This window comes from Sinocyclocheilus rhinocerous, unplaced genomic scaffold (assembly GCF_001515625.1).
Source record: "Sinocyclocheilus rhinocerous isolate Xijiao unplaced genomic scaffold, SAMN03320098_v1.1 scaffold2007, whole genome shotgun sequence".
In the NCBI taxonomy this organism is placed as follows: domain Eukaryota; kingdom Metazoa; phylum Chordata; class Actinopteri; order Cypriniformes; family Cyprinidae; genus Sinocyclocheilus; species Sinocyclocheilus rhinocerous.
In genome coordinates, this window is record NW_015643178.1 from 41,776 (window position 1) to 68,731 (window position 26,956).

General features: G+C 36.0%; 2 protein-coding genes across 2 annotated transcripts in view; both read right to left on the reverse strand.

Moving 5' to 3' along the window:
• The window catches only part of rad21l1 (RAD21 cohesin complex component like 1), a 31,247-nt gene extending 21,782 nt beyond the window's left edge, over positions 1-9,465 (reverse strand). Inside the window, exons 1-11 of the mRNA XM_016574461.1 lie at positions 9,337-9,465; positions 9,047-9,207; positions 8,761-8,890; positions 7,771-7,870; positions 7,566-7,669; positions 7,384-7,479; positions 6,450-6,563; positions 5,704-5,826; positions 2,981-3,057; positions 2,528-2,680; positions 1,880-1,976 (exon numbers count right to left, since the gene is read on the reverse strand). Coding sequence (XP_016429947.1) covers positions 1,880-1,976; positions 2,528-2,680; positions 2,981-3,057; positions 5,704-5,826; positions 6,450-6,563; positions 7,384-7,479; positions 7,566-7,669; positions 7,771-7,870; positions 8,761-8,890; positions 9,047-9,207; positions 9,337-9,346 — 1,165 coding nt within the window. The 5' untranslated portion in view covers positions 9,347-9,465. The remainder of the gene's footprint in view (positions 1-1,879; positions 1,977-2,527; positions 2,681-2,980; positions 3,058-5,703; positions 5,827-6,449; positions 6,564-7,383; positions 7,480-7,565; positions 7,670-7,770; positions 7,871-8,760; positions 8,891-9,046; positions 9,208-9,336) is intronic.
• Positions 9,466-13,791: 4,326 nt separating this feature from the next.
• LOC107757080 (taste receptor type 1 member 1-like) lies at positions 13,792-25,081 on the reverse strand. The gene is made up of 6 exons (XM_016574459.1): positions 24,900-25,081; positions 24,455-24,752; positions 22,925-23,671; positions 22,228-22,440; positions 16,229-16,349; positions 13,792-14,726 (listed from the first exon to the last, which is right to left on the reverse strand). Exons 1-6 carry the CDS (start codon positions 25,079-25,081, stop codon positions 13,792-13,794), a joined length of 2,496 nt encoding a protein of 831 aa, XP_016429945.1.
• Between the last annotated feature and the right edge of the window lie 1,875 nt (positions 25,082-26,956).

The following is a 26,956-nucleotide window of genomic DNA, read 5'->3' on the forward strand; positions in this document are numbered from 1 at the left end:
GTTTAAAGGCTGAAATGTGAAGTGCAGATCTTAAAAAGGTCTTTAAAGGTCTTAAATTTGATTTTAAAAATCCTGAAGATACAAGGTAATATTATGGTACCATTTGGAATAACTATTTTTTTGAATAAGCCCTTTTTAATTGTCCTCTTAGATTGTTTTGAGAAAGTTCTGTAGGCCACTTATAAAAAATAGGACCTCTGTACATTTGTTTGTTGCAAATTTACAGACAATGCAAGTGAGATGTTTACATTGGTGGCTTCTTGGTGTAATATTGCTGTCAACTGACAACAAAGTTTCCCTTCTGAATTAGCTTAACTGCACAAGTTTTATAGTTAATAAAATCTTTAAAAATAAATTACATTAATTATACTTTAATTTCATTCAATAAAAAGGAAATTGAGTAAGACGGTGTAAAAGGTGTGTGGACGTGGATTAGTAATCTGGCCCTTTGGTATAAAGGAGAAAAAATGCTGGCCCTCGTCACTATCAAAGTTGCCCATCCCTGATCTATACCATCTTCTTCAATATCAGTGTGAAGGATGTCCTGCTGAAGCTGTCTCATCTCACTCTCCAGGGTGCTTTTGTTGTAGGCAGTATTACTCTGGCAAAAAAGTGGGCAACTGGAGATGTCGCTATTTTCCAGCCGCTCCCCATATTAATTTCAGCGTAGTAGGACGTGCACTCTAATGTAAACATTCACTAACATTAGCAAATAATAAATTAAACACTGACTAGGGAAACAATATTTTTCAGTCAAGATGGTAAACAGATTATCTTTTTACCAAGTTAAAGGGGATACCCATATGTTTGGGTTGTTTGGAAATCTGTAATTATTTAAATCGCCATCACAACACTGCTCACAAACAACGGGGTCGCCAGAGTTGCCTCAAATTTCAAAGGCCATGAAAACTCTTAAATGGTACAAAAAATTCTTAATTATAAGAGGTCTTAAATTTGGGGACGGAAAGACAAGAATTGCTATATAGATTAATATGACGTCGATTGAACTTCAAAGGGCTATGTCACTGAATAAAAAACTTGAGCGCTGCACGTTTCAAAGTCAGGCGCTGCACTGCTTTGTGTACTATCGTTGGAAACCACTATATTTCTGCCGTTCCGAAAGTGAAACCTGCTGGCAGAGAACGAATTTGCATTTTCAATAAGCCCTTCTTTTGATACTTTTAACTCATTCCTTTTCTTAAAAATTGTTTAAAGGCTGAAATGTAAAGTGCAGGTTTTAAAAAAGGTCTTAAATTTGATTTTAAAAATCCTGAAGATACAAGGTAATATTATGGTACCATTTGGAATAACTATTTTTTTGAATAAGCCCTTTTTAATTGTCCTCTTAGATTGTTTTGAGAAAGTTCTGTAGGCCACTTATAAAAAATAGGACCTCTGTACATTTGTTTGTTGCAAATTTACAGACAATGCAAGTGAGATGTTTACATTGGTGGCTTCTTGGTGTAATATTGTGGTCAACTGACAACAAAGTTTCCCTTCTGAATTAGCTTAACTGCACAAGTGTTATAGTTAATAAAATCTTTAAAAATAAATTACATTAATTATACTTTAATTTCATTCAATAAAAAGGAAATTGAGTAAGACGGTGTAAAAGGTGTGTGGACGTGGATTAGTAATCTGGCCCTTTGGTATAAAGGAGAAAAAATGCTGGCCCTCGTCACTATCAAAGTTGCCCATCCCTGGTCTAGAAAAAATCTGAATACGGAAGACGTATTTAAAATGCATGCTAGGACCAGGTATGAATACGCGTCTCAGCTGATCACTTATCGCATCACAGAAAATGCATCTTCATACCAGGTGGAAACAGGGCCAGATTCTCATCAACTCTGCTTCTGTCTGATGCAATGTGATTCGTTACCCTCTCTAGGTTGCTCTCTCATCTCCTCTGGGTCAGTCTGCTGTCTCGCTCCTTCCTCCAAGCCTGGTCTCCTAGGTGATGTGCCACAAGGGAACAGCTAGAGGAATAGAGGGAAAGGAATATTTCCCATGATGCACTGCATAATGCTACACTGAGTCAAGATGGTAAACAGATTATCTTTTTACCAAGTTAAAGGGGATACCCATATGTTTGGGTTGTTTGGAAATCTGTATTTTATTTAAATCGCCATCACAACACTGCTCACAAACAAAGGGGTCGCCAGAGTTGCCTCAAATTTCAAAGGCCATGAAAACTCTTAAATGGTACAAAAAAATCTTAATTATAAGAGGTCTTAAATTTGGGGACGGAAAGACAAGAATTGCTATATAGATTAATATGACGTCGATTGAACTTCAAAGGGCTATGATTTCACTGAATAAACTTGAGCGCTGCACGTTTCAAAGTCAGGCGCTGCACTGCTTTGTGTACTATCGTTGGAAACCACTATATTTCTGCCGTTCCGAAAGTGAAACCTGCTGGCAGAGAACGAATTTGCTTTTTCAATAAGCCCATCTGCTATTTTTGCTACGTATAATGATAGCTGTGCACTTCAGCTCTGATGCTATTTCAGCAGAGGGTGTGCGATACCTGCTTTAAGTCAGGGTGTAAGAGTGGAAGGCAAAAACTGGAGAAGAGCTGCTTCACTCCTCCATTCTCCCTCCACTCCATGAGCTGCTGAGTGGGCGGGGCTATCTCCAATGGGGTTACAAGGTCGGAGCAGTCAGCCAGGTGATTCCTGATGTCATCGTCTGTTAGTTCCTTTGACCGGTCATTGCACTGCTTTGTGTACTGTCGTTGAAACCACTATATTTCTGCCGTTCCGAAAGTGAAACCTGCTGGCAGAGAACGAATTTGCATTTTCAATAAGCCCTTCTGCTGTTTTTGCTACATATTTTAAAATGTGAACCGGTGGATCGACATGAAGCTAATGCATTATCAAAGTCTTAACAATTAAGACACTAAGATATATTTATATGCTATTTAATATACTATTTGATAATTGATAATTGTTTAAATGCAGTCAGCCAGGTGATTCCTGATGTCATCGTCTGTTAGTTCCTTTGACCGGTCAATCACCAGCTTCCGTTTCCTCGTGCCTCTTTTCCTTGTTGAAGAAGCTGAGCACATGTTTGAACTTTCCATTAGTCTGATGCGCCAAATGTGAGTAAAAATCAGCATTGGTGAGTATACAGTATGAACCAGTGATAATTGCCAGTCGGCCGTAACTTTTTATATTAATTATAACAATGTCTAAGAACACAATATGGTTTAGTGTGATTATGAAGTCACAAAAACTGTTTTCAGTGTGTTGGGGTTAGTAAATGCTGCTCCACACAAACTCCACTTCTGAAAGTGCTGTGCGTCTAAGGCACTAAGAATCTGTTGTCAATCGAAGAGAAGCATTTCTAAAGAGAAGTTTCCCTGCTGTTTTCCGCCAAAATAAATCTCTATGGTTTAACATTTGAAAGCAAAGAAAAAAACAACAACAATACGAATGATTATTTTAATGGAAATTAAAATTATTAATATGCAGGGATGCAAACTCATCATACAATATTTTTATTTTTATCTTATTATTTTTAACTTTACAGTTGTGCAATAAAATTCACTTTAAAAATTCACTTTTCATTGATGACGATGACTTGAAAAAATGTGCCAAAAATCCTTGTGGAAAACAAAGGCTTTTGAGATGACAATCACATGAAATTACCATTATATCCAGTAGATGGCGGCACAGGATCACTCATTAGCTCAGTTGATTTAATTCAAAAACTAAATTATTAAAACATTTCCTTAAAAAGGACACATCAAAAAGAGTGTTTTAAGTTTTATTTTTAACTGTAGAAGCTGTTAAATATATTCAGCCAACACAGACTTTTTGTTATTGTAGTTTTGTCACTCTGAATTTTCTCTGCATCACTTAAAGCACAAGTCTATTTTTGACATCGGTTTGTCAGATAGTTCTTTCCGCCCAGTGCTACAGTTATCACTGTCAATCATAGCAATGACTGACGGAACAATTTAGCAGATTTATGCGCGTAATTTTTTACACTCACATTTGTCACTCCTGAAACAGCAAAGGTGGATGTTTGGTCCTCTTAGACAAACAAAACTTTTCTTCAAATTGTCAATGGATTATGTAGAGAAACCGAGCAAAGGGCTCCTCTTATAGCGCAACTGACTGAGCTTACTCACATGAAAACTCCTGATATATTCAATGACTAACTACACAATCAATCTCTTATATACACCGCGTGTGTGCTTTTTCTCTATTTCTCTTGTTATGTTAGGTAGATCTGCAAGTATGTAGAACTCTGTAAACTTGCGAAAACAAAAATTAGTTCCGGGGGGATTTTGTCATTCGAAACCAGAGCGTGCACGCAAAAACACACAGGACTGTTTAAAAGCGGTTGACTACAAGCGGGTACAGAATTGAATTGGTATTAATGGTACCGTAAAAAGACCCCCCCTCCTCACCAAAAACACTTTCTCATCGAATCTACACAAATCTCGAAGGTGACCTATTTTGATCTCAAAAAGATGAGTTTTTTACCGAAAGGTGAGAAGTTTGCATCTATGAATATGAAATACTTTAATAATAATAATAATAATTGCAGTTAGATATGTTTCCCCAATTTGTTCTGATCTTAAAAAAGATGAGTTTTTTACCGAAAGGTGAGAAGTTTGCATCTATGAATATGAAATACTTTAATAATAATAATAATTGCAGTTAGATATGTTTCCCCAATTTGTTCTGATCTTTTTAATTAAATGATGCACATACAGTTTCATTGCTGGTCAAGATGTTTATTGCTGGTTAATTTTCTTAAAATTTCTCAAGTCACCAGCCATTGGCAGGTGTGGCAAAATGTTAGTTTTAGGCCCTGGTCTGATATGTTAGCAAATTTGTGACCATGTCTAGATTCAGAATGGAATACTAGAATACTGCTTTCTGAGCAGTATGTACTATATAATGCAAATTAAAACTCAGTGAATTACATGTTTAATTCAGTGAGTGGTGTCCAGTTGCCATCTCAAAATAAAAAAAAATAAAAAAATGTTGTATTTGTGATCCAGTATTATGCAAAAATGTCTTAATATTTGTCAGCTAAAAAAAGGTCAAGAAAAACTGTGGTTGATATTACTTTGTATGACACTATATATGCTGTAATATTCTTCAATAAATATGCTCTGGTTGCACATTACACCTTTTGTCAAATCTAGTAGGCCATTATGGTATTCCTAAACACAGAATATCTACATAGCGTGCACTGTGTACATATTGCAGCAGCTAATTCATTACCATGATTAGCCCTAGAAAATGTACATGGATATTATAATTCCTGATTGTCAACAGCACCCTCAAGTGGCTTCATGAGAGCAGTTAAACCCCAACATTCACCCAAAGATTAAATTTCTGTCACCATTTACTCACCCTCAAGTTGCTCCAAATCTGTACAACTTTCTTTCTTCTGCAGAACATAAAAGAAGATATTCTGAAGAATGTTGATAACCAACAGTTCAGTTGCCTTTGACATTGTATGGACAAAAACACATTTCTCAAACTATATTCTTTTATGTTTGTCAGAAGTAAGTAAGACTCATGAAGGTTTGGAATGATTTGAGGGTGAGTAAATGATCACAGAATTTTCATTTTTTGGCGAACTGTCTGTTTAACAGTTCAACATTGAACAATGTACAACAATTTGAGGCAAAGGTCAAAACTGCTGCTCATATAATTCTCCAGAGCAGCTAAAACTCACATGTGACAACAACCGGTGCAAGAGCGAAACCTTCCTCTGCATTTACTAAGAAAGTGGTCTCGGTCGGGGCTGGACTGCTCCTACCCTTTAAACAGGGAAGTTCTGGTTTCACAGACTCCGGCTCTTTGAGAAAATGACATAGTGGTAAATGTTAACATTGCAAGCAAAGGCCAATTCTTAATTACAGATAAAAAAGTGTTAATATTAAAATTGTTACTGTACACCCATATAACCAATTAGAAATTAACCATTTATCATTTTACAAACTAAAGGTCATATAGTAAACATGTAAAGCCCATACTACATGTCCTAAGTGGTTTATTAGAATACATATCTAAACGCATTTTTATGTTGTATTAAAGCTTATGCATAAGCATGTAAGCTTTTAACCTTGAAATATCATATCACTAGCCTTTTCAAAAACTTGGTATTTTCAAAGACTACATCTGCATGACAGAAAGAAAAAAAAAACGTTTAGGTATGCAAATTAAAAATGTCTAATTTTTACAATCTCTTTATAAGACCTTACAAGCCATAAAGTGTTTTTGATAACAAAACAAATTATTGTTCACATTTTTGCCTTTTCCTTCTCACTGTTATTGATTGTGTGTAATTTCATGTGACCAAAGCTTTTAACAATGAAATATGCAGATGAATAAACCATTAACAACAACATAGTTGCTTGTTCATCTGTTTCAAAGGCTAAAATATAATGTAATGCAAATATATATATTAAAAAAATTTACCATCATTACCTGCTGCATTGACAGCAGTTGGAGGAGGAGTAGCTGGTAATTCATTAGGAGTTTCATCAAAGATATCAGGCACCACAGCATCATCAGTCGTATTGGCTATGAAATCTTGACAGAACACAAATAAAGAGAAATAAACAAATATTGGATTCAGAGAAGTGGGAGAGTGATATGGTTCCATACTTTTAGTGATTTAAAAAAGACAAAAAATAGGCAAATGTGTTTTTTGCAAATTTAGATACAATGATTTTGTACAAATGCACATAAAGCAAGGGGCTTCATATTCACTTATACTACATTATACTATCATACCCCACTTTAATGTGCACACTGAGCCATAGGGGAAGTGTTTGATAAACATATTTAAAAATAGTAATTTTTTTCTGTTTTGTGGCAAAAAAGAAATTATACACCTTTATAGAAATGATTCACCTTCAACATTAAACCAGATTTGATTTTGAAATAAGGGCATTTTAATGTATCCCACTTCTTTTTTAAACATTTCATTATTTGCTATTATTGCACTAACCTTTAACGCTTGACTAAAACTGTAAAGGTATAGTTCACCCCAAAATGAAAATTGTGCCATCATTTTACTCCCTTTAACTCTTTGTAATCAGCAAGACCTATAACGCTATCTTCAAACAATGACTATACATTTATTTGACATTTGGTTAACATTTATCAATATTTTAATCTTTATATATAATGTATTTTATTGAGCAATGCTAATTATAATGAAGTATTTTTGCATTACTAAAAAATAATTGTTTTATTTGAATATCATGCATTAGAAAATACATAATGTCAGCATTTATTTCAATTTGACTTTAAACATACACATAAATATTACTAATTTCATTAGCATGTGTGTGAATTTTCAGTGTAAAAGCACTCATAAATGAACTCATAAATGTTTATACTGTACCAATGAGGTCGACTGCCATTTCTTCATCACCAAAGCAATCACCATGGACACTGAAACTCTGATCAAACAGTCCTTGATAAGACTGGATTTCCTCACCTTTGAACGGGAAATACAACCACAGACATCTATAGTTTTGCAAAGTCTATGTAAAACTTGGTTTATTGATCATTCAGAGGTGTTACCTATTCTCTCCATGGTGAGAAAGTGGTTCTCAAAGTTCTCTTTGAGGGTAATATCTTCAGTGCGGCACTGGTTCAAAGAGAAGTGATCGACCACATCAATGGTGCTGGGTGAGAAATAACATGCCAAATAAGTCATAAAAACACTAGGCATACATCAGCAAAAAAATCTATATGAAGAACTGTGAGCTGTTAATAAACATGATACTTGAGATCAGGCAGCTGGGAATCAAAGTCAGTGAAGTCCTCTGGTAGAGTGATATTTTTTAAGGTGGCCTCCATCGCATCCTCAGGCAGATCTGTCTGTCCTGTGAATAAAAATGAAATATTGTTGAGTTCTCATGCAGGGTTCCCTCATTCTGTTGTGACTGACAGATTTAAAGGGGTCATATGATGCGATTTCAAGTTTTCCTTTCTCTTTGGAGTGTTACAAGCTCTTGGTGCATAAAGAAGATCTGTAAAGTTGCAAACACTAAAGTCTCAAATCCAAAGAGATATTCTTTATAAAAGTTAAGAGTCAGCCACACCTACCTAAAACGGCTCGTTCTAACACGCCCCCACATATCTACCTCACTATGTGGGAAGATTTGCATAACGCCGCCCAAATGTTCACGCAAAGAAAGAAGGCGTAACTTTTATTTTCGCTGTAGTATTGTTGCCGCCGCCATGTCGTGAAGGCACTGTGTGATTCGTTGTGAAAGTGAAACTACTTTGTTTGGTCTTCCAAAAGAGGACGATATCTGCTTCGTCATGCCTAGAGCTGATCTGTGCTGGTCGCTGAGGAAATACTACAACTTCGCTGTGGATCACCAGATCGGCTTTCCTCGTGGACGAAGCGGAGTCCAGCCCGGGGTCGTCACATGTGGTTGCTGCAGGCATCACAGTATGGTAGGGGCGTAATATTTCCGTCACACGCTTGAGGTATTCGGCCAATCACAACGCACTGGATAGCTGGCCAATCACAGCACACCTCGCTTTTCAGACCGATGAGCTTTGTAAAAATCGAAGCGTTTCAGAAAGGCGGGGCATAGAGGAGAAACAATAATGTAGAGTATGTGGAAAATAATGTGTTTTTTGAACCTTAAACCACATAAACACATTTCATTACACCAAATACACCAAATAATGTTCTTTTTAGCAGCATCATATGACCCCTTTAACATCAGAGACGGCATATATTGTACGAGGCTGCATCTACCTGGCCTGAAAGCCACTTTAATTTTGACCAACGCATCACTGCAGTCTGTGAGAAGGTATCTGGTCTTCTTTGAGTATATCCGGACAACTCCTAAAAGAAGGTGACCTGAAGTTCGCAGACCAACTTTCATCTGGTAATGAATCATGGAGATAAATCCCACACACAGCAAGAGACAATGATTAGTTTAGTTTAGCGTTACACTTTTTTCTATCTCTAAAAGTGAGCACTAACCTCATTGAATTACTTGGTTTAGTGTTAATATATGGATTAAACAGGTGAACCTTACCTGGGGTGACAAGATCTCCTTGATGGTGGTCTCTAGGTCACATTCAAACACGTGTGCTTTGGTTATTTTCTTCTCCCAGTGGGCTGCGAGCCATATCTTGGCTAATGTGCTTCGTTTGGAGGTGAAGATTTGGGCATAAAACATCGTGATGTGTGGCGTGTCTGAGGAAACATAACGTTACGTTACGTCGCCGTCATCATGGGAGACTGCGAAACTAGTGTAACTTAATGAACTTATTAGCGTTTATTAACGCCACCGTACACTTAAATAGGCTATAGTCATTCATTTACCCAGTAACATAAGAATTGGCTTTTTGTAAATATGTGTTGCATTTGAGTTCAGGCTGTCATTCCAAATTCCTTATATATCGTTTGTTTATTAGGCTGTGTCTCAAAACACAGTTAACGTTACGTTACGTTACCGACCCAGACAGAATAGGCACTGTTTGAATGATGCTCCAAAATGCCGTCTAGATGGACACCAAACGTGTTGTGCGTTCTGAATGCCATTTTGACACCAAAGAATGTTGTCTAGGTAGGGAGACGTCGTCTTGTGTAAAGCTAGCCAGATAAATACGCCAGCTGTCAAGTTTTTTTTCGTGTTCATCAGTTTCACAATTTAAGTATCCTGGAAATTAGCTCTATTTGTTTATAAATAAATTATTAATTAATTAAGTCTTGACATCTCTTATTTTTCTAATGTAGGCCATACCTGTTGCCGCTCAGCGTGCATCAATACTGAAACAATTTCCCGCCCACTTCGCGTGCGCTTTACTTCTATGCTATGTTGACTATAAAAATATTGTCTATTTTTTATTTTATTTTTTTTATACGTGAGTATGAATTACGTCAAATTACGTGTTATTATAGTTTAATTTTCGCCCCTTACCTGTGTGATTTGAATATTAGCATAAACTTTTTGTTGTTGTTGTTGTTGTTGAAATCAAAATCAAATGCTTTGAATAACAACACAGAAAGTTCCCTCGTTATCCTGTGTATTTAAGCCCCAGTCTGTTCAGTCTGTGTTTGTCGGGTCTACCTGAGTATGAATTACGTCAAATTACGTGTTATTATAGTTTAATTTTCGCCCCTTACCTGTGTGATTTGAATATTAGCATAAACTTTTTGTTGTTGTTGTTGTTGTTGTTCAAATCAAAATCAAATGCTTTGAATAACAACACAGAAAGGCATTCATAACTGAGAAATTTACATAGGCATATCAAGACTGGGATTATGCTTAATTTTCATATCACAGTCTATACATACCACATAATAAATCTAAGATATAAAATAAAATAAAATAAATATGTTGGCGGAAAAAAACATACAAAGAAAAAGAAAAAGTAGGGGAGCAGGAGGCTTTTATATTATAAAACCAAAATCCTCTTATGACTCCAAATATTACAAATATTACTAATCGTGGATGGATTTTGAAAAATGTACATTTATGAATGTAACATTTCAGCAAAAGCAAAAAAAAAAAAGCAATTTCCCATCAGAGGATCAGTCTTGCAGGTAGGCTATTTGTTGCAACCAGCTGAATGCATCATTCCAGAATGCATGTAGGCCTACCAAGTTACACTGAAAAAACAAGTGTTCAACCGTTTCTATCTCTAATTTGCACATTTATATATTTGAGTCCCTTCTTCTTCTTGAATACATTCTTACAAATTATTTTGCAGGGTATAGTCATAATTTTAAAGTGCACCTCTTTACATTTAGGGTTGAAATGTAAGAAAATTGGTCCTAATTTCAGAAACTATTTTCTTTTCATAATGACAAAATATATACAATCACGTTATGGGTCCTGGGGCCTGTTTCATAAAAAAAGTTTACCAAATAAGCCAGGTTTATTTCAGTTAGTCTGACTTATTGTTAGTTGATTTGGTTCAAAATAAATCAGACTAACTGAAATAAGCCTGGCTTATTTGGTAAACTTGTTTTATGAAACTGGCCCCTGTAAAACAATGTTGTGCAAAAGCAAAAAAAAAAAAGCAACTTCCCATCAGAGGATCAGTCTTGCAGGTAGGCTATTTGTTGCAACCAGCTGAATGCATCATTCCAGAATGCATGTAGGCCTACCAAGTTACACTGAAAAAACAAGTGTTCAACCGTTTCTATCTCTAATTTGCACATTTATATATTTGAGTCCCTTCTTCTTCTTGAATACATTCTTACAAATTATTTTGCAGGGTATAGTCATAATTTTAAAGTGCACCTCTTTACATTTAGGGTTGAAATGTAAGAAAATTGGTCCTAATTTCAGAAACTATTTTCTTTTCATAATGACAAAATATATACAATCACGTTATGGGTCCTGGGGCCTGTTTCATAAAAAAAGTTTACCAAATAAGCCAGGTTTATTTCAGTTAGTCTGACTTATTGTTAGTTGATTTGGTTCAAAATAAATCAGACTAACTGAAATAAGCCTGGCTTATTTGGTAAACTTGTTTTATGAAACAGGCCCCTGGAAAACAATGTTGTAATAAACAGTTCCTCCCTTTTGTTGTTGAGAGCATTTTTTTAATAAACAAAGTTAACCTTCTCTATCATAAGTTCATGTATTTAGAGAATTATCGTTGAATATTTTACTTCTTCCTTAATCATCTGCAATAATATACTCATTAATTTTACCATGTACTCAGAGGAGCAACTTACATTGTATTTACCACAAATAGCTTCATAACTCAATATATTCTGTTCATTTTAACAGTTCAGATGTGCAGTATCATAACATGTTTGAAACAAATCCCACACCTATAAGGAAAAGTGGTCACTGCACATTGCATTCACATCATGCTAAAGGGCATATTTGGCAGAATCACTTGTACCTCAAACATTTATTAAGGTCTCTCACACTTGAATAATTAACAGTGCAATTCTAACCCGCATGTAAATGAGATCCTGGGTAATCTTATTTTATGTTTCACACTGTTCATACTTTACCCGGAGTTAACAGTTAATCCTGGTCATTCATAATCTGACATATCACACTGTACATTCCTTGGGTTACTGTTATTATTTGCATATTTGACAGTGTCAACAGTGATGAAACACAAAACCACATGGTTTTTGACCATTGAAAATGGGTAGGATACAACAATTTGGACATTGAGATGCACCAAGATCTCGATATCTCTAGGATTAAACCATTCAGGGCCTTAAAAATGAAGATTCCAAAATAAAAGTTTACAGAATCTAAATTAATATTAAGATGACTTTAATACTTCTTGAGTTACAGGCATGCAAATTTTGGAGAAATAATATTTATGACACTCAAACAGGTATGTCCTATACAATTTTTTCTGATAGAGGAAAACAAGATACATTTAGTTTCAACATTACTTATTCTTCAGACATTCCACTTTAAATACAACAAGTATCAGCTGTATACAAAGTGACCAACATTTGGTTTTGAAACCACTGAAAATTGGTAATAGTCAACAATCTGTATATGAAGCCTCACTGAGGTCCCCATATTGTTGGCACTGAACGATGTAGGGCCTTGAAAATGAAGATTTCAAAAGAAAAGTTATTAAACTGCAGTGAGATCATATTATTGTTTTGTTTTGTTTTAGACGTATGCACATTTTCCAAATAAATGGGTTAAAACTGCTGTGGCTAATCAATATACAGTGGGTACGGAAAGTATTCAGACCCCCTTAAATTTTTCACTCTTTGTTATATTGCAGCCATTTGCTAAAATCATTTAAGTTAATTTTTTTTCCTCATTAATGTATACACAGCACCCCATATTGACAGAAAAACACAGAATTGTTGACTTTTTTGCAGATTTATTAAAAAAGAAAAACTGAAATTTCACATGGTCCTAAGTATTCAGACCCTTTGCTCGGTATTTAGTAGAAGCACCCTTTTGATCTAATACAGCCATGAGTCTTTTTGGGAAAGATGCAACAAGTTTTTCACACCTGGATTTGGGGATCCTCTGCCATTCCTCCTTGCAGATCCTCTCCAGTTCTGTCAGGTTGGCTGTCCACCAACGTTTACCATCCAACCTGGCAGAACTGGAGAGGATCTGCAAGGAGGAATGGCGGAGGATCCCCAAATCCAGGTGTGAATAACTTGTTGCATCTTTCCCAAAAAGACTCGTGGCTGTATTAGATCAAAAGGGTGCTTCTACTAAATACTGAGCAACGGGTCTGAATACTTAGGACCATGTGATATTTCAGTTTTTTTTTTTTAATAAATCTGCAAAAATGTCAACAATTCTGTGTTTTTCTGTCAATATGGGGTGCTGTGTGTACATTAATGAGGAAAAAAAATTAACTTAAATGATTTTAGCAAATGGCTGCAATATAACAAAGAGTGAAAAATTTAAGGGGGTCTGAATACTTTCCGTACCCACTGTATATTACTATTATATAATTTGAGTTTGAATAGACAGTGAGTATGACATCAAACATACAAGACAGCTGATCCACACCTCACAAACCTATATGGATAACATGGACACCAATTATTGAGTTTGAAAATGTTCTTTATTATAAGTTCAAAACAAAAACGGAAGCCTTTGTGTTTACATTACATGTATAAATCTCAAAAATCACATATGCCGATTGAACCCAATAGATCTCTATTCTCTACTTTGCCTACTTGTTTTCTCTACTTGTGTTTAAGACTGTGATAACATAACAGTGAAAAAGTGAAGAATCTAAACCAAAAGAGAGTTAAGAGTTTAAGAGTTAAGCTGGCTTACTTTCTATACACAAATATTAAAGTCTGAGTCTAAGTCCTACTAATGGTTTGGGTGTAATTCTGAATAGAAGTTTGAAAGTATGCTGGAGTGTTTTTCTGCGGTTGGAATATTATGACGTAAGATTTTGGTATGAAATAACTGAAGAGAATTCCATTTATACTGGATATCTGGGCCACTGCATTAAAAATGACGATGTATTTGCTTTTGATAGTGAGGTATGCTGTGAAATATGCAATCCAGGTCAGATAGTACAAAATGAGACTGAATGTTATTGATTTGGCCTCATTGTAATTTTTCGGCAGATCTCTTCCCATATAAGAAAACAATAGACACAGGAAACCAAGAAACCAACTTATGAACACGACTATGGTTAATGTTATAGTGTTCCCCATTTCACAAATGAGCATAATTTGGTCTTTAAAAGTCCACGAGTCAGCAATGGCTTTGACAGGATCGACAGTCATCCATATCACACAAGAAGTTAAATGAATGAAAGAAGAAAATGCAATGAAGAGCCACTGGCCATTGTGTTTTACCCAAAGGCTGTGTACTTTAGGGAACTGAGCAGCCATTTTAAAAACACAAACAATTTGAAAGGAACGGACAGTCAAACAGGAAATACTGACAGTAAAGAAAAATGTAAATATGGCATTTCTCAGGAGACAAAATACAGATGTGGGTTTTCCAAAGAAAAAGAACACACTTATGCTAGACAGAATCAAACTGGTCAACATGAGGAAACACATGCTGCCACCAGCAGACTTTACCACTGGTGTATCATAATTGTAAGCAAAAAGGCAAAATACGGCAAAAAGGAGAATAATTAGGCATGCAGTTGAAATCATGACAATGATGGATGGGATTTCTGTGAACTGAGGATAGACAACAGAGCGTGTCTTACATGTCGTGCTGCCCTCATCAGACCATTCATTCTCTGCACATGGAAAACAGGTATAGGGATTCCCTGAAAAACAGTAAAATAATATGAATGTTTAGTACTACAATTTTGCAGTAATTGTAACTGTATGTGGGAAAATATTTTGTCATCAAATATCACACTTCAAATAGCACCATAACTTCAGTAAACTATTGTTGTATTATATAATGAACTGACAAAGCTTAAAGAGATCCTCAAAAATGTTCTTGTTCTTGTTTATTTTTATAGCACATTTAATGCAACCACTGTTGCCCAAAGTGCTTCACAATCACAAACAACAAATGCATAGATAACATAAACCACAAAACTAAAAAAAGACAGAATTACAGAGAGCAACAAACAAAGTCATAGCTAAGGTAAACAATCAAAACACACCATCATAAAGATGCCCAAAACGTCTTTAAAATATATACTTTTAACATGGCCTTAAATTTCAGTAGTGACTTTACTGAACTTACGGAAAGGGGGAAATCATTCCACAGTTTGGGTCCAACACAAGAAAAGGCTCTGTCACCCTTTTGTTAGTATTTAGTTCTTTCAATGCAAAGAAGATTTTGATTTTCAGATCTCAAAGATCTAGAAGGATTGTAAAATGACAACAAACTCGAAAGATAGGAAGCACCTTGTTTTATGTAGCACCTGTCTCACTGGAAGATAGAGCTGAGTGTCATCCATGTAGCAGTAGAAGGATACATTATATTTTCGAAAAATGGATCCTAAAGGTAACGTATAAAGGGGAAAAATATTGGTGCAAGAATCGAACCCTGAGGTACACCCCAAGAAAGAGGCAAATTGGATGAATTTTGCTGACAGAGAAGGATCTTCCCATGAAATATGATTTAAACCACTTAAGCACACATCCCTTAAGACCAACCCAGTGTTCCAGGCAGTCAATCAGTATATCATGATCCACCATATTGAACGCCGCACTTTCACCAACCAAGTGTGCTGCACAAGTCCTGATAAGTGAAGCCAAAAGTTTCTGATTGCCCCCAGGTGGCTGGACTGAGTATAGGTCATAAACGCTGCCCTCTCCATGTAGTCTAATGGGACGTGAGACAAACTAGAGAGTGACGTCATGATTGACAGCTGAGATTGACAAGTTCAACCGAGGCACCAACTGACTTTTTTGGGATCTTCAGAAGAAGATTTTAGTTGTGTTTGTCTTATTTTAACAAGCCTCTTGTATGGCAATCAGCAGACAAAAAATTGGAGCACTCAGGCTAATTTAATTGGTTATGGGCATGTGCTTGTGATAGACTCTGCAGAAGTGTGGGCGGGACCTATGAATGGATGGGCAGTGTTTCCAAGCCCGTGGTTTTCCGGCGGAATTGGGCTACTTTAACACTGTTGCTGCGGTTGCTATTTGGTTATTAACATTCTTCAAAATATCTTCTTTTGTGTTCTGCAGAAATGTATGTGGATTTGGAATCACATGAGGGAAAGTAAAGGATGACAAAATTTCCATTGTTGGGTGGACTATCTCTTTAAATTCCAAGCTGTCATTGCCTACTGCCTAAGGTACTTACGAGAAAAATCCACATAGGTGTTAGGTGGGCATTTTTCACATGAAAAACAGCAACTATGAAAACCTTCAGGTTTCCTTGAATATCCCTCCTCACACTCAGCAGAGCAGTTTGAGAAAGGAAACTGAGAAAGGAATGAGAAAATGTGTCATTAAAGTTAACATTCATCTCAATTGATTTTAAACATTTCTCCAAACTAAGATCGGTGTTCTCAAACAATTAACACAACCTGAAACCTGAACGCAATACAAATTTAAACACATAAATTTGTTAGCTCTTGCTTTCAAAACAGTTAAAAGTTTTGGCAGGCAAATTTTTCCAAACACATTTTTGTTATACTGGTTGAAATCCTGATTATCCTGATAGCAATCAATACTGTAATTAAAAAATTGTCTTACAAGCAAAATCGAACACTGATGGCAAAATACACAGAGAGTTGTATTTATGATTTGAGTTGTATTTATGATTTTTGTGTTAGGAAAGGCATGATGTCTGAAAGGGGTGTTTGCAAAGGTTGTTTGAAAATAGGCCTATGCTTTATTTTTGTAGTTCCACAATGTGACACTAGAGTGGTGCATTCAAGTCACGTCAGAAAGCGTTGATCGCACATGAAAACCAGCATGAAGTCGTAATTATGAGTAGGAAACTCTGAATATTCTTTTTACAATAAAACTATAAGTTGCATCTACATATTACTATAGTTCTGTACAATTATGATAGAAAATATGTTTCAGTTTACAGCACTTTCATAAGTTGAATAAAAACAGAAAAAGCAAAAACATACTGAAGCATATATATTATTTATTATTTTGTAGATATAAATCTTTTTTTTTTTTAGAAAAGATAAATCGGCATCTTGCTCTGACCAACTAAGACCACAAGAACTTGACGAGTCCTCTGCACAATAATGACTTGTGTTGCAGCCTGGATTTAATCACACCATGCTGGTTTTGTCTGGCCAAAGGAGAACTGGCCCCCTGACTGAGCCTGGTTTCTCCCAAGGTTTATTTTCTCCATTTCTGTCACCAATGGAGTTTTGGTTCATTGCCACTGTCGCATTTGGCTTGCTTAGTTGGGGACACAATTTCTGGCAATATTTGCAGCTTGATTGCACAGACACTATTTGAAGAGAACTGAACTGAGCTGGATGAATGATGAAATCACTGAATTAGTAACTGAAACAACTGAAAATTGACTTTTTTCTTTTGTCCTTTTGCATTATCGGCACACATTTTTCCGGTTTAACACTGTAAAGCTGCTTTGACACAATCTGTATTGTATAAAGCACTATATAAATAAAGGTGACTTGACTTGACTTGACCAAATTGATGACCTAATGTTGTAATTACGACTTGCCAACTCTTAAACACAAACTTCCCCAGGAGGACTTGAACACACCAGTGGCACAGACACTGCCTACCCTAGTTTTACCAGACAATTAAAATAAAGCCTTATAATCTTTATTCATATGGAAGTAAATTGATTTCTACTGCATGGATTAGTAAATAAAACTTAAGTAAATAAAAGTGCGCACCAGAGAGCTTCCTACAGTGCAGCCTCTGCAAAAAGCCATTCATTATATAGAGGCAAACAAACACAGGAAGTGATAATACAAAGTTTCAGGCAGATTAATACAAGCTAGAACAGGGCGGTATTAAGGAAAGTGAAAGCAAAGGTCTCTTAATTAGGATGCAGTCAAATGTTGACGGAAGAGATGAGTGTTTTCAAGTGTTGCTTGAATATTGTCAGGGATTCAGCATCCCAGATGGGGGTGGGAAGATCATTCCACCAGCAAGGAACGGTGAATGTAAATGTTCTGGAAAGTTATTTTGTGCCTCTCTGTGAACGTACCATGAGGCATTGCTCACTTACTGACCTTAGACTTCTGGAGTGGCTATAGACACGTAAGAATGAGAGGAAGTAGGCGGGTGTAGAACCCGTTGCTGTTTGAATGCAAGCATCAATGACTTGAACTTGAAGCAAGTGTTGATGCGTTGGTTTGAGTTCCTGTGTGCATGGAGTTGAGAACTGAATGTTTTTAGTTTTGTCTGTAAAGAATTTAGCAAAATCATCAGCTGTTAAAGAGGTGGTGGAGGGGCACAGAGAAGAAAATTCAATGTTCTGAGATGTACTGCTTGTCTGAAGCACTGTTAATCTTGTTGTGGAAATATGAAGATTTGGCAGAATTGACTTCAACAGAGAAAGAGGAAAACAAAGACTGATAAATACGGAGGTCTGATAGATCTTTTGATCCATTTTCTCTCTGCTGCCGAGTTTGGTCTGATGTTCACGAAGAACATCAGATAACAAGGGGTGAGAAGGGGTGGCATGTGCTGGCTTAAAGGAGAGAGGACAGATATTGTCTAGTCAAGAAGTAAGCATGGAGCATCCATATATGGACATACAGTATATGGACAATTGTCTGGTCATAGCCAGTTCGAGAGAGAAAGTGATGTAATACACTGTTTGTGTGCTTGTCAGGCAGGTGCACAGATAGACCCCAAGTGGTGCTCAAGCACCTGCCCTTTTGGCCTCTGGCTAGATAAGTGCCCTTTTGGCAAGACATTGTTTTGTGTTCATGTATGTATTTTTCTATTTAAATTTAAGGTCTAATTGTAATTCTAATTCTCTGAGACCGCACGAGCCCATCCCCACCTCAGAAATCATGCCCTGTGGAGCAGGATTCACGTCTCCTGGTCAAGTAACTTTTTTCCTCCGGACCTGCCTTCACTGGTGACTGCAAGGTAAAGATCGTGTTTGCACTGAACCTCACAAATGCCTCTCACTGTGATGTCGGAAATGTCACGAAAATGAATTTTAATGCCTCGAAATTAAAGATAAAAATGTCCCTGTGTGAGTTCTTACATAATTCAATAGTTAAATAAACAATAAGTTAATTATATTAATTGACCATTCTAGACAGAACATCGTCAGTTTGGAATGTTTTTGCTCTATTTTGCAAATGAAAACAGTTCCGAACAAATCAGTTGCTTCTCCCACCAGAATGGTGTTTCGTTCTTGAATGATTCAGCATTTTTGAACGAATCCAGTGAGTCATTGAATCAGTAACCCATTTGTTAAATCAGTGGTCGCTTACTTTGTTCATGAATGAATCAGCCCGTTTGAATGAATCAGATGGATGAATGATTCTGTGATTAACTTATTAAGATTTGCTGAGACCTGGTGGTTTTAGTTTTATGTATAATACATGTATCATTTCATTTTCCTCAATATTTCATATTTCTATATTTAAAATGTTATATTTAGAATATCAATCTCTCAATATTACTTATGTAATTGCAGCATGGATTGTGATAACTGTTAAGATAGTATATGTTGACAGTAATGTCATTTATTTGAGCCCTATAGTGTAAGTAATTAAAAGATGTTCAAAAGCATGTAACTTTATTTTCTATAAATAATTATGAGAGGGGTGCCCTTTTTTCCACTTGAGCACCTGCCCCCCAAAATGTCTTTGCATGACTCTGGTGCTTGTTCACATTGCTCGGCTTCAGAGTGAATGTGAGCAAAAGCAATTTCACTCCCCTTCAGAAAGTTAGATTTGAGTCCTGAATTCTGAATTCTATTACAATGTGCATACATCTTTCGAGAGAGTGGATCCTCTCCTTTATGAATAGTCTCTCACAATACAGGGAAGGAGTGAGGGTACAGTATCACACATATCTCAGGCTACAGGGTCTTATGGCTTTGGCTGCCATGTCCTGCCTCTGGGCATTCTGAGAATGAGGTGATTCATGAATCTGATTTTGTCTCTTCAACCCACACTCTTCCTCTCTGCAGCTCATGCACAGCAGCGGAATGTGGAGTTTTACGCTCATGGGATCATGTTGAGGAAAGTTGTTACCAATGTTCCCTCTAAGCTGCATGCGTGTGTGTTACGTCGCAACCGTGCAGAAGAAATAATATGCCACGCACACGCAAAAATGAGTTGGGAAAGCCATTTGATTCAATTCTAGCAAATGTGAAATAATTGCAATGCTTGGGCAAACAGCTATAGAGTTAGTGTCGCTATAGAGTTACAACCGGTGAACACGGTCTACACGTTTCATAGAAAGAGAAAGATGTGCATCACATAAGTAGAAATCAAATACTTTAATGTTTGCGGATGAAATAGCTCAACACGAGAGCCAACGCAAACACAATGACTTGAAATAAAATGTCATCATATTTTAAAGAAGAGTGGCTTGATTAAGTGGTGGAAATAGCGGATGATGGGCACAGAACGGTAACAAAACTCCGCTCCCAGATCTACCTAAATGTGTCTATGTTCGCGTGAATCATTCGTGATCCAGCTTCACCTACAGAAGAAGTGAGTATAAGGTTATTTTATCAATCTTTGCAAATTGCCTTTACTAATAATGTGCTAGTTAGCAAGTTCTGCAACGAATGCGGCTAAAGTTTACAGTCTCAGAGAACGGTTCGTCACCCCACGGAAGAAAGGGGCAGGGTGAGCAAAGCTCCTTAGCATTTAAAGGGGCATGCACAGAAACGGGTTGCTGTGAACAAAGCTGTTTTTGACAAGGTAAAAAGGGTGTTGTTTTACACTACCGTTGAGAAATTTTAACCAACGTATGTAATAGACTATTCACTAAGACCCTAAAGAATCATATCAACTTGTGGAAAAAGGGCACGCGATGACCCCTTTAAGGGCCTGAGTGTATTGCACAACCATGAAGCTGTCCATATCTTCAATAGGTGATTTTGAACACAAGATGATGAATGAGAACAACAGGTTACTGTTCGTAACCCCCAGTTCTCTGAAACATTGAGTGGATAAATCCACCAAGCTTGTCCCGACCATGATGGCCATAAAATGCAGTTTCAGATTTGTAAAATTATGTTTCTCAATGTTTGATGATCAGTGTTGGGGGTAACGCATTACAAGTAACACGAGTTATGTAATCAGATTACTTTTTTAAGTAACTAGTAAAGTAACGCATTACTTTTTAATTTAGAAGGAAATATCTGAGTTACTTTTTCAAATAAGTAATGCCAGTTACTTTGTTTCCCATGTCTTGACTGACAGCTCTCGTGTTGCCATGTTAAGAGAAATCAGGAGTAAGTGCAGAGGCGTTGTGTGCGCTGATTCGGTATTCCTCAAAATGAATAAAAACAGTCAAATGCAAACTCAAAATTACACATTTGTGTTTCATTTTTGTTATTGCTGAATAGTGTTGAACTTCTCCTGTATCATATTTCTTCATGCAATTTGTTTGAGCTGTGCCCTCTATTGTACAGACATGAATTTACATTTCCTTCAGCCTGAGGCGTATTCATTTCACTTTTGTTGTGAAAAGGGATTTTACATTTGTAAAAGAAGAACTTTTTATATTAAAAACAAACAAGCAAGCCCTGGCCAGATTTAAAAAGTAACTCAAAAGTAACGTAACACATTACTTTCCATAAAAAGTAACTAAGTAACGTAATTAGTTACTTTTGTAGGGAGTATATTGTAATGCATTACTTTTAAAAGTAACTTTCCCCAACACTGTTGATGATGAGGTTTGCAGTGTGTTTTTTTTTCCACCAAAAAGGCATTTCTTTACCTAATAGTATAGCTCTTGTGATTGTCTGAAGCACTTTTTTTTATGATTACATAAAACAATGATGCATGTTAAGGGGCATGTCGATGGGAGATTGTGACATCATGATTGTTCTGATCCTGGTATTTCAGAAGGGTAACAATAATTCATATTTTACCCTGGGGAATTAGTTTTTTTGAAACTTGCAGTATGTTTATATTGCAGAGTAACCTCTCATATGTGTAAATATCAAGAACATTTGGATTCTTCATTTCATGGCCCCTTCTCAACAGCAACCCTGATTACTCATTCATCATGACAATAAATTGAATTGTTTTGCTAAAGTAGAAGTCTGTTAGTTGAATTTCATTTGGCAAAATGTGTAAAACTGATTGAGAAAACTGTAATCTACAAAGGTAAATGTTTAGATGAAAGCTCAATATAAAAAAAAAGACTCACAGAACCATTGTTGTGCCAGAGAAGGAGAGAGTTGTCTATGGTGAAAGTAATTTCTGGAAGTTTCTCATATGTGCCCACCATCTCAAACTGTGGAGGATTCACATCAGTGCGCCAGAGCACAACTGCATAACTGATAGTTGGATCAAAATGATCATCGTATTTAATGTGATGGCCATTGAGTAGAAAATCCAACTTCTTTATTTCTCCCAGAAGCTGTTGTGAGGTGTATAAAAAAAAAAGTAATATATAAATATAACTATATTATCTGTGTTATATTATATTAAAGTTATATTACTATAATATGAATACAATTTATATTACTTTTGTTTTACTCTATTGCACAATAATTAAATAATATCAGCAATAATACAATAAGGTATAATATATTTCATTAAAATACAATATTATTCATTATTTAATTAATTAAAACGTTACTTCAGGGGTGGCGAACGTCGGTCCTGGAGAGCCGCAGCCCTGCAGAGTTTTGCTTCAACCCTAATCAAACACACCTGAACAAGCTAATCAAGGTCTGAAGGGTTACTAGGAAGCTACAGGCAGGTGAGTTTTAATTAGGGTTGGAGCTGAACTCTGCAGGACTGCGGCTCTCCAGGACCGGAGTTCACCACCCCTGCGTTACTTCAACAATGTAAATAAAATAGTTATTCAACTTGTCAAGGATTCACATGAATTCACTTACCATGTATGGCTTGACCATTGTATTTTTGTGGCATTTATTCATGTCGCACTGCAGAACTTTATGTAATGCATGAGCTATGGTATATATGGCAGAATAGATGGCAAAGGAGAGTGTGGGATTTTCATTTATAATCTCCTCTGCAGTCAACAATGAGCAGTAATCACAATCTTGATTACATGTCTTACTCTTCCTCTGGACTTCACTCTCAGCTCTATCATTACGGCCAACATCAATTGTTCCTCTGGCTTTATAGACAAATTCATTAAATCCGGGCAATGACAACAGTTTCTCCGTAATGACAATGATTGTGCCAATTTTTCCGATTCCTGGCTCTCTTGGAAGCTGCTGATTCATAGCCCAATGTTGACTTGCAATCCATACTTTGTCTTGGATGTTGTTTGCTATGGCTGCTTTGATAATTTTGCTTGCATATTGTGGCAAAGCAAAAATTACAATGACATTGATGCTGAGCTTATCGATCTTTTTAAGCGTTTGACTATAGTTTGCATTTAGGCTCAGACTCTCTTGATAGGCCAAACAAATGCCAGTATTTCTTATATATTCGTTAAACACGTTTAGTCCATCCAAATCGTGTTGGCTACCAAGAAAGGCAACCCAGTTCCATCCAAACCACCGTATGATGTGAATAATCATCTCTATTAGGTCTTTGTTGCTAGGAATTGTTCTTACATAAGAAGGATACTGATGTTTATCGCTTAAGACATAGCTAGAAGCTCCATAATTCACCTTTGAAAGAGAAGAAAACGCTTATATATACAGTTGAGGTCAAAAGTTTACACACACCTTGCAGAATTTGCAAAATGTTAATTATTTTACCAATAAAAAAATGCATGTTATTTTTTATTTGGTTCTGACCTGAATAAGATATTTCCCATAAAAGATGTTTACATATAGCCCACAAGAGAAAATAATTGTTGAATTTGCATATGTTTAAAGTTTGCATTTTTGTTTAGTGATAGTTGTTCATGAGTCCCTTGTTTGTCCTGAACAGTTACTGCCAGCTGTTCTTCAGAAAAATCATTCAGATCCCACAAATTCTTTGGTTTTTCAGCATTTCTGTGTATTTGAACCCTTTCCAACAATGACTGTATGATTTTGAGATCCATCTTTTCACACTGAGGACAACTGAGGGACTCATATGCAACTATTACTGAAGGTTCAAATGCTCACTGATGCTTCAGAAGGAAAAAAACAATGCATTAAGAGCCAGGGGGTGAAGATTTTTTGAATTTGAAGATCAGGGAAAATTTAACTTATTTTGTCTTCTGGGAAACATGTATCTTTGAAGGGCATGCATTAAATGAAAAAAAAAAAAAGATATTTAGGCATCATTCTGTTCAAATGTTTACACCCCTGGCCTCTTAATGCATTGTTTTATATGTATGTATATATATATATATATAGAGAGAGAGAGAGAGAGAGATACTCATAGTAACTTGTTAGTCCTGAACAAAAGGTAGTGTGCAAGTATTTTGTTGTGTATACTGTATAAAAAGACACAAAATTTACCATTGGAATAAGGTTCATTGTGAACAGTGGTGCAACAGTCATAGTTTTTGAGCTTCCATATGGTCCTGTTAAAGCAATCACTTTAGGCTGATAGTTTTTGAGTTTTTCTTTAGGTTTTATTGAGCCATTCTTTGAGATGAAACTTAAAACTGAATTGAAATTCTGTGTATTAGAGCAATGGTCAAAAATTTCATAGCCCAAAGAAACATTGGGCAGAAGAGTTGTGGAATTATTAATCTCCTCAACAGCAAACCTCATTACTTGCAACATTTGATATCCAGATTTTGCGGTACTGTGCCTTAAAAACATCAGTGAGGAAGTTAATAGCATGTAACTGAATATTCAGTTTAGAATTGTGAAAAGCTGATTAGAATCAGTGAAAAGCTGATTTTATTTAAAATACTCTGTACTAATAACCCTAAAGTGGTAAAAGGTGCATTCTTACCTGAAACATTCAGTGGCCTCAGTGGAAAACAGGGTTGTTTCATGTTCAATTTCATGTAAAGCAAAAAGACCACCCAATAAGTAATCTCCCTCCAAGCTGAAGTCAGATGTTGAACAAGAAACTTTGACAAAGAAACAATTAGTAAAGCCCACAAGGAAAATGTAAATACTACGGAGAAGCATGGTTTAAGATAAACCGTTGGTCCTGCGTAGTGGCTCATTTGAGAACAGGCAGGTTTATATTCTTCACTTAATTTTCTTAAAACACACTTAAATTTGCTTAAACCACCATATTCACTGATACAAATGTCCATTTCCATATCTAACTCATAAAACATGTCAATCGTTTTTAAATAGAGCATTACACCACAAATGTCTCCTCATACATAAATTGTACAGATGTTTGAATCTACAAGTCCAACTCTTGTGAAACAAACTAGAATCTTCTGAACTCTCAGCAGGGCTTTACAGTTGGATTAGGATCACAAAGGTTTTCCAGTTTAGAGATAATTTAAAAAATAACCTGTGATCACTGTGTGAGGTGAATATATGCAACATCTGTTGAGGTGAATGTGATGATTTCATCATTTTTGAGTATTACTGTTAATGTTCTCCCTGGAAGCTGGAAACCAATGAGGAAATTCATAGATTCCAAATAGACTAGGGAAAAAGCAGCAACACTATTGTTGTACTTTACATTTTTAAATTTGCTTAACCTAGTTCGTGCATAAATTGAAATGTTTTACATATCTGACATTATTCTAGATTTGTGACCCCACAAGTGTCACATTTAACCACCTATGCCACATCCTAACACAGACTTCTAAGAAATGATATCTGAAATGTGCAGCATCTGTACTCTATTATTTGTAGCTATGTCACTAGAAATCCTGGTTTGTGTAACAAACCTGAGACATAATTGATTTACTAAAATGTGCTGTGCATTACACAACCCTGTATGTATATTCCAATTTCATTTCCCAAATGAAGATGGGAATAACACCAACTATATACTCAACTGGAATGGATACAAAAAATAAAAATAAAAATCTTGAAAAGACATGCCCTTGAAAGAAATTTAAAAAGTATGATGAATAAAACTAAGAAAAAAAAAAATGAGTGTAAAAGTCTTACATCATTTGAGTTTGTTCACTCAACATTGAGTCAGTAACTGACGCTATGGGGAGACACCCTTTTCCAAAAATACTGAAGCCATATTAAATATGATCTTTGGAAATCGGATCTTTGACCCGAGGTTGGTGGGTGATTATAGTCCAATTTTAGTTATAAGCCCAAGCTGCTTTGACTGGATTCTTGAATGGAGTGTTTGTTGCAAATGTTTTTTTTTCTTAGTCAATTTAGTACCTTTCTTGAATCATACTTATCATCTGTAAACGAGTGAGTGCAATGGATTACCAGGCAAAATCCTGTAACATGCTCAAAATCCTTAGTTATCAAAAAGTAAATATTTATGTCAATGTCAATGGCAAGTCATTGTGTTATTGTTCATAAACAAGATAGTCAAAATGTTTAGCATGTTGTCAGTAACAGTGCACTCTGTCAGTATTTACTGATATAAATTAAGGCTACAGTTACAATATATGCAAAGACAATATTTGAAAATGTACAAGGCTGCTATTTTCCTGTTTATTGTTGATTGCAAGAGACTGAACAGGATTTAGTTACACTTTTACTTGTGGTCTGACAACAAATTACATTAAAATGCAAGTGGACTATGAAACATTATACAGTAAGTTTACAGTTTTACAGTAAAGTTCAGTGCACATTGTTGGATTACATACCTGCTCTGTCTACAAAACTTTTGAATGACTGAGTACGTGGTTGTTCTCATAACCTTTGACAATACCTTTCGACCTGCCTCGGTCATTGAAAGGCCTGATTGATAATATGATGCACAATAGTGGCCCTTATTTCATCAGAAATGTGGCTAAGCCTTTTTCCTCTTCCTCCGTTTTGCCTCCCTACCCTTCCACCATGCAATCTTACTTCTCTTCTTCTTCCCGGCTGTTACAGTTTTTCTCGATTGCTTAAACACAT

Bases quoted from the DNA above. Each gene is read 5' to 3' on its own strand.
- LOC107757080 (XM_016574459.1), bottom strand. From the start codon at position 25,081: ATGCTTCTCCGTAGTATTTACATTTTCCTTGTGGGCTTTACTAATTGT. The intron at 23,672-24,454 runs GTAAATTTTGTG...TCTCTTTCAAAG, and splicing joins CAATGAACCTTATTCCAATG to GTGAATTATGGAGCTTCTAG. The intron at 22,441-22,924 runs GTAAGTGAATTC...ACCTCACAACAG, and splicing joins CAATGGTCAAGCCATACATG to CTTCTGGGAGAAATAAAGAA.